General features: G+C 38.6%; 2 protein-coding genes across 4 annotated transcripts; both read right to left on the bottom strand.

Annotated features, from left to right (window-relative positions):
- Positions 1-1,682: 1,682 nt before the first annotated feature.
- On the bottom strand, positions 1,683-2,825 carry LOC18052237 (mitochondrial pyruvate carrier 1). Of its 3 annotated transcripts, none has more exons than XM_024191453.1 (5): positions 2,734-2,825; positions 2,439-2,628; positions 2,282-2,336; positions 2,054-2,189; positions 1,683-1,955 (listed from the first exon to the last, which is right to left on the bottom strand). In XM_024191453.1, exons 2-5 carry the CDS (start codon positions 2,529-2,531, stop codon positions 1,760-1,762), a joined length of 480 nt encoding a protein of 159 aa, XP_024047221.1. In that variant the 5' UTR covers positions 2,532-2,628; positions 2,734-2,825; the 3' UTR covers positions 1,683-1,759. The 3 variants fall into 3 exon arrangements, with proteins under 3 accessions (XP_024047221.1, XP_024047223.1, XP_024047222.1); XM_024191455.1 differs by having other exon boundaries at positions 1,683-1,814; XM_024191454.1 differs by having other exon boundaries at positions 2,439-2,611.
- Positions 2,826-7,376: 4,551 nt separating this feature from the next.
- On the bottom strand, positions 7,377-8,027 carry LOC112100909. Its single transcript, XM_024190779.1, has one exon. It carries the CDS (start codon positions 8,025-8,027, stop codon positions 7,377-7,379), a length of 651 nt encoding a protein of 216 aa, XP_024046547.1.
- Positions 8,028-8,273: the final 246 nt, after the last annotated feature.

The following is an 8,273-nucleotide window of genomic DNA, read 5'->3' as shown; positions in this document are numbered from 1 at the left end:
ATTTATTAATCTCCTTTTAATTAGAGAAAGAAGTCAAGAAGTTTTAAGTTACTAAGAAGGGGTCCCTGACTTGGCCAAATCATGCTTATAGAGAAAAAAAAAAAAATTAGGTTTCCTTCACAAGTTTGGCCAGTAATAGGAACAATGAATATGAAAATGTGGGTGACAACAAAGAAGGGTTAATTATTTGTAAATAAGAGTGAGATGAAGTTCAACTTATGAGCTTTCATAATTCTAAGGTGAAAATAGGATCCACTTTTGGTTTCCTGCATTGGACCTTATGCCAGCCTGACACAACCTTGAGAATGTCTGTTCAAGTCCTAATTTAAAGTAGGGATGGCAAAATTAGAGTCAGGGTTCGGGTTCGACCTTCTCCATTCCGGATCCGGATGCTAATTTATCATACCGAATCCACATCGGAACCCGCTTTTTTCGACCCTGGGTCCGATTTGGGTTCAACCCGAAAAATTTTGGGTTTTCGATTCCCAGTTTCATACCCGAATATTCTCTGTCGCCGGTGCCCCTAATGGCCGTCACATGGACTTCAACGCCACCAAGCCGTGATATGTAATGTGAACAGAAACCCATAGCCGCCATTCTCACATCACTCAACAACCCCTCGTTGCAAATCTCTTTGGCTGCTGCCACAACGGCGGCACAAATTTGGCAGCCACCACCAAGCAGCCAACTTTGATCATCCCGCCACAGCCCTTTCCTCAAACGACAACACACGACCCCTCTCCTGCCGCAATATGCATCCCCTTTGTGCATCACTCTTTAAGTGGTTCACATCCCCACACACACAACGCTCTCACGATCTCGATGAAGATAGCCACCCCACTCTTACCCATATTACACAAAATCAGTCAATTGCCCTTCATTTAACACCATCACAGCCTACTCAATCTCATAATAAGCCATCGGTTCAAGCTTTTTCTTTCGTGGTCGTGGCCTTTTCGTTTTTTGTTTTCTTGGCAAAATTAATATTGCATTATAAGCCTCAGCAAAGTTGAATAACAGTAAAACAAAAATGAAAAGACAAGATCCCTGATTTGATTAGAGGAGGCGGCTGGGATGAGCTCGCGAGGCTTTAGATTTTTAGGGTTGTTTTTGTTTTTTTTCTTAACTTTTTGCTTTTATATTTATAATCAATAATTAAAATTTATTAATTAAAAAAATACTATAATCGGGGTTCGAGTTCCAAAGTCCGGGTTCAATGAACCAAAACTGGACCCGGAAACTTCTGGGTTAAGAAAAACGTCCGGATATTTTAAATATTCGATACAGGTTGAACCCGAGCCGGATCATCCGAGTTTATATGAGTTTATTTACCATTCCAAGTGCCGTAGATAGAAATAATTCTCTTACCAAAATGAGTACAGTAAAGACCGACTGTAAAATTAATGAATAAACAAATAAATTACACAAACCGCCCACATGAACAATGAGTTTCATGATAAATATTATGACAAAAACTTCATTGAGTGTCTTCCTTCAACCTTCACTCCGGCTCTTCTTTGATATCACAGCACCTCTTTTATTCCTGTTTCAAATTTTTATTTTTTTTATAGTTATATAAGGCAGACTTATTTGATTTTATGATATATTATCTATTATTCTGTAGACATTGTGGTCCACAGCATATGTATTAAACTTTTTTCTGCAAATATCAAAAGACTAGACCCATAATTATTGGTGGTTGGGGCACAGAGCATTTCTTTCTTGGATTTAGTGCCCGTAAATGTTGATTGCAAATGGATCATTTTTTATCAGCTTCCTCTTTCTTCTGCTGCTGCTCCTCCTCCTCCAAGGACCTGTCACAAATAAACCCAAATGTTGTCATCAATCTTTTAAGAAGTGCCCATCCCTCTAGGGTTCCACAAAAAGGTAACGTGATTGAGACTAGAGAGGAGATATCTATCTTGAAAGTTCTAACTACACCACACTTAATGCTTCTGCACAACAAATTAAACAAGTTAATTAATCATACAACACTTTCACCAACTAAGAAAATTTGAACTGATTCAAACAGCTGCTTATTAATTTAATTTACCTGGGAGCCATTGCCCAACGGGAGAGCTGATAGAGTTGCACCGACTCATTTGATGCATGGCATGCGAAAAGGTGAAGGTTTCTCGGCTGCACCATCCATGCAAATCTCATACACAACGCAGAATATACACACATCACTGCAACAATTAATAACGCTCAATTTAATACAACACAAGAAAGGTAATCACATATTTGCATTAGCAAGTAGCTCTTTGTCAAGATTCAAAACCTCCGGTCATGCTTCCAGAAATCAGTTCTGGGGGTTTCTTTGTGTCCAAAAATGCCTGCCACAACACAAATTAATGAATCATTAAGATTAACATGAAGTAGATGATTACAGCAAGAATTGATTAATAAGCTTATTCAGTATGGAACGGAATGCATACGGCAAAGGGAAGGCTCCAGTTGAAAGCGGGACCCCAAAAGTGAGTTGTTTTAGGACCCATCGGACTGTTCCAAAATGTCTTCAGGATTTTCATTGACAAGCTAATTTAGAGCTCTCTCTCTCTCTCTCTCTCTCTCTCTCTATATATATATATATGCGCTGCAATTTCCAGAACTGCCAAAAAGATTCAACTGTAAACGATAATAATAGAGAAAAAAATGAAGTAAATTAGAGGATGATGACGACGCTTCAAGAAGAAAAATTAAATAATAGTATAAGATGAAGTTGTATGGAACCTGATGAGGCTTGAATTGATTTTAGAGAATCTGCAAGATACGATATGTCTGAAGCAGCCGGTGGATAAGGGAGATGCAGCTGAATGAGTTTATTGAACTTATAAATATATAGTCGAAAGTTCAAAGCTGAGTCCCCACTTATCTAAATAAACTTTTATATGTTTCGATAAGCACCAAGATATGACGTATGATTTGTGAGTAAATTAACAGAGTGCTACTAACAATCTCTATCCCATGTAAATATTTGCAAGTGTGGAGTAAACCTCAAAATTATGCTATAATTGTATCGGATTTAAACTGCTGTCGAACATAAATCCATGGTTTTGTTATTATAATAGTTTTTATATTTATAGCTGTGATGGTAATGTCTTGACTCTTGGCTTGTACTTCTAGAATATGGGAAATTTACAGTAATAATTAAAAAACTTTCCCTTTTTTTCATCTTAACCCCCCAAAAATATTTCTATCAACATTAGCCATAAAACAACATTTGAGACCAAAATACCCCTCCCTCATCTCTCCCCCAACACTCCCTTTCACTCATCTCTCCCAAACCGATCCAACTCCCATCATCGGCGGCGACATCAACCCTCGTCGGCGGCGGCTCCATCTCTCACCGGCATTCGATCTACGATCTACGATCTACAACCTTCAACAAAACCTAGGTTAGTCATTTTTCTTATTTTCATTAATTTAAAATGAGATTTTAGAATAATAATAGTTATTGCTTGAGATTAATAGTGGTGGTGATGATGTTTGTGGTGGTTGGTGGTGTTTGGGAGTATTGTTTTCGATTTTGGAGTGATTGCGCTTAATTTTGGGGGTGGGGAGGGAGGGGTGCAGGGCGCGCGCGCGCGCCCATCGCTGGGCAGCAGCACGCGCCCATGCGCGGCACGCTATCGCACCAAATCTGGTGCGAAAAACGCGCGCCCGTCGCACCAAAACTGGTGCGACAGGCGCGCGCCTGTCGCACCAAAAATTAGATTTTTTTTTTGTAACGAGTTAATTTTTTTTTTCTGTAAATGTAATGTAATAATTTTATAAATATTACAGATACATGGCGAAATCAGAATCACCGGATATTGAAGTAGGCAAGATGTATTTTCGTTATGCTGATCACTTTCCTGGTCGAATTTCGAGCATGTGTATGTTATCTTCGGTCGTAAAAGCCATCGAGGAAAAATTAACAAACCGGCAATTGCGTATGTTCAAAAAGGATATATTTGGGCATTTCTTGGAGTGTCGAAGTTTTCCATTTAGTGGGGTAATTTTGCACAACCTTTTACTGCGGCAAGTGGCCCATGAAGAAGATAGTCATGAGGATCAGTTATGGTTTCAAATTGGTAAGCATTTGATTCGCTTGTCAATTGTCGAATAGTGCTTGGTTACTGGACTTTCATTTGGTGTTGATACCAATAAAAAAAATGATGAAATGGAGCAGAGGCTACGGAATACGTATTTTGGTGGTGTGCATCGTAAGATTAATGTGAAGCAATTCGATGCAGTATTTAAGGAGTTGAAATTCGAGGAAATTGACGATATGGACGCATTAAAGATTGCGCTGTTTTATTTTGCGGACAGAGTACTAAATGCAAGAAAAAATCACTGTCAAATTAATTTCGATTGGCTTGACCAAGTTGATGATATACAATACTTTCGAAAGCGTCCATGGGGTCTATTGTCGTGGGAAATGATTTATGAGAATCTTGACAATGCACTGTTCGAAAAAGACGAGAAATTTAAGAAGACTCGGTTGAAAAATCCAGATCATAATATTGAAAAATACAATCTTTACGGCTTTACGTCTGGGGTTCAGGTGCTATTTTTTTTGTTTATTAATAAGTTTTATAGTATTAAATATTTGATAGTTGTTTTATTTGATTTTTCACTTTGGTTGTTGTAGGCTTGAATTTACGAAGCAATCGGAGGGTTGCCATCAACATGGGTCGTCAAAACGAAGAATAAGATTCCCCGCATTCTGTAATGGAAGCCCATGGCGTCTTCGAGAATCAACTTTGCGGAGGTTTATTCGTTCTTCAACGACGAATCTCGTCTTGTAAGTAATATGTAGTACTTATTTTTTTAACTTTACTAAATTTAAGTTATGTATACTTCAAATTTTAAATTGAATTTATGGAAGGGGGACGTTTTACAAACTCTTGAGCCAAATTCAAAGGAGAGTAGCAGAAAATATTGGCTCTCTGTGAATGATTACTTGCCAAGCATTCTAGACTGGGTTCATAAGGTCGGTATACTCTAAGCACTAAAAATTTGTTAATCGAAATTTTTGACTTTTCATTTACTAATTTTAAATGATACTTTATACAGCACCAACCCTCAATCAACGCGATGCCGTCGGTTACAAGGCAATCAGACGAGCATGACGATCATGACGACATACCAAACCCAATACCAGAGCAGCGTCATGACACTTTTGAGGATGAGGTGGGGCATGACACTTTTAAGGATGAGGTGGCTGTTGATGACCACCAGCAGCAAACAGACAATTCTGATGACGCACGGGATTCTGAGGTTAGAAATAATATACGATATTTTTCTTTTATAAATTATTAATTTTTTATTGTTATTCTAAAGTTTTATTTTTTTTCTTTTGTAATAGTCGAGGACAAAGCAGTTTAATGATTACGTACGACGACGGCTGGATAAGATTGATCGTAACGTGTATGAAATAAAGTCAGAATTAAAAGATTTTAAAGAAACCGTTGTTGGCTTCATCGACACATTTTCTAAACGTCTAAATAAGGATTCTCTCACTGCACGCTCGTATGCGGTAAGCTAATTTAAATTTAATAATTATATTCGTTTAACTTTTAATTTGATAGTTATTTAATATGTTCTTTTTGGCGAATATACAGGCCCCGGATGACGTTGGAGTGTATACTGACGTGGGCAATGAAAATTTGTCTACGCCCACGTCATTGTATAGTTTCTACGGGGATGTAAGTGGGGAGAGCGTGCAGGTGTTCACAGAGGTGCCTCCGAGCGTTAGTAAGTTCGGCCGCGCGTACATACCGTCGTATGTTTACAACAGTCCTTACATGATTCCTCCGGTCAGGCGAGGACATAACGTCCGGCCTTTACCTCGACCCCAAATCATGGAGCATGCGATTGACATGAGTACGAGTGTGGATGTAAATCCACTGAGAGGATTAGAGGATTCTAGTCTATTTGCTAAGTTTTATCGATGGTTCACTGGTGATAGCAGAGTCCACCGGAGAGTCCAGCACCCGCAGTCATTCTTTCAAATAATTTTGGGGACAGCTTCGATGGGATGGCTAGGCGATGAGGTATTTATATTTTCCTCGTGGTGTATACTGTTGTGGATTTTTGTATAATTTTTTTAAAAAAAACTCGTAATATTTCTGTTTCTCTACAGCATATTCATGAGTATCTCTGCTTGATTAGCGAGAAACAACGGCAGTATCCAAATGCCTTACTCCAACGTGTTACACATACTGACACATTTTTTTGGGTAACGTGCCGACAAAACTTATAAATACTATTTAAATTTTATTAAATTATAAAAATTTAAGTTTTATTAATTTATGCATTTCTTGGTTATCTATGTATTAGGTGTTCTTGAATCAGTTATGGAATAACGGGAATTGTGCAGTCGATTCAATGGTATTCGACGACCGCTTGAATAGTTATCTTTGTAGTCGACAGTACACAATGTCTAAATCAATGACGGATGTCGAAATGGTATGTATTTTATTACATTTCACATGCTATATAATGAAAATATTCAAGTTGTTGCTTTTTCTTTGTTGTATTTTAATTTCATACATAACGAACATGTTTTTCAATTGTTATATGCAGTTACTCATTCCTGTTAACTTGGACGGCGCACATTGGGTACTAGCACGAGTTGACTTTCGGAAAAATAAAGTCTGGATTTATGACTCATTACTCACAAATCGCGACGACAAAAGGTACAAGTTGAAATTCAAGCCACTTGAAGTTATATTCCCTCGATGGTTGGAATATGTTGGCTTCTACAATATCCGACCGGAGTTGCGAAGTGAAGACTCGTGGAAAGTTATCGCAGTTAAGAGCGCGCCACAACAAGAGCCCGGAACTGGCGATTGCGGTGTTTTGTATTGATGGTTACGATGTATTTAATGTTCGGGCTTAGATTGGAGTTTAACGCTAGTCATGTCGAGTACTTTAGAAAGAAGATTGCGGTTGATATATTTAATGACGATATTATATTGTAAACCTATGTAGTAATTTCAATGTTGAAATTTGAATTTATTTTTTACTTCGCGCACTTAAGTTTATATAATTTTAATGCCTCACATTTTAAACTTTAAATAAATTTTTATGAAATACAAGTGTACAATACACAAAAAACAGTAACAGTTTTACCAACGAAACACAAAAACAATAATAGTTTTAACCAACGAATAACACACAAAATACAACTAACTTCGAGTCGACGCAATGAGATTCTTACATCTCTTACGATTATGGCCTAGTTCATGACACCGACCGCATCTTACATCGGTCCGCCGGTCAACGTCCTCGCTAGCCGAGGGTATTCTGAGCTCTTTACGACGGCCAGGTGGTGGTGCCTCAACTGGTGGGTATACTTGCATCTCCTGAATTTCATCTGGAACTTCCTAATCAGCCACATCACCAACTGGCTCTACTGGTTGTGCATAAGCCATCGCCAACGATTCTGTAGTGTAAAAGTTCGAGCAAAGGTTAATAAAATCCACCCAGTGTGTTAGACAGGCCGCAATTGCATGAGCACACACAAGCTGATCAAGCTGGAACACTCTGCAGAAGTAAGTTCTCTTTTGCAAGTCGACCAACCCTTCCTTAAGCCCACCGCCTATAACTTGAAAGCGATGCGGAGACACCGGCCGAACTATCATTCTTTCAGCTATAGTTCTCCTCTCAGTGACTATTTCATCCGCCCATGTTGTTAGCCGAGTAGTCATTGATTCAGCTACAATTTTCCTATCATAAAACCATTGCTGCAATGTTTTCCTAAAGTGATCAACAAGATGAGTCACAGGAAATTTTCGAGGTTCCCTCATGAAAGCATTAACACTCTCCGCGATGTTCGTGGTAAGAATGCTGTACCTCCTACCTTCAAACTGCGACCTTGCCCAATTACACGTACCGACATTATTTTCTAGGTAATCAGCCGCACCCGAGTGGATCATCCACAACCCTTCAAGTTGTCTCTTAAATTCCTCGTGGCTATATGCTTTTGCTGCATTAATAAAGGCAGGCTCAAATTGATCCCAAAGAGCTTTGGACATTCTAAACTGAGACTTAATGTTACCTTTGACGTGGTAAAAACAAACACCATAAGTTGCATTGTGAAATACTTTAAGAACGGCTCTCCTTATGGCAGTGCATCAATCAGAGATAATTACTAACTCAGGTCTATCGCCAATCACTCCGTGTAACTTCATCATAAACCATTCCCAAGCATCGTTGTTTTCTGAATCCATGATCCCAATGGCTAACGGATACAATTGATTGTTACCATCAAGACATGTTGC

Source organism: Citrus clementina, unplaced genomic scaffold, assembly GCF_000493195.1.
Source record: "Citrus clementina cultivar Clemenules unplaced genomic scaffold, Citrus_clementina_v1.0 scaffold_2, whole genome shotgun sequence".
In the NCBI taxonomy this organism is placed as follows: Eukaryota; Viridiplantae; Streptophyta; class Magnoliopsida; order Sapindales; family Rutaceae; genus Citrus; species Citrus x clementina.
Note: the sequence above shows the minus strand (reverse complement) of the source record. Positions and strands in the feature narration are given on the sequence as shown.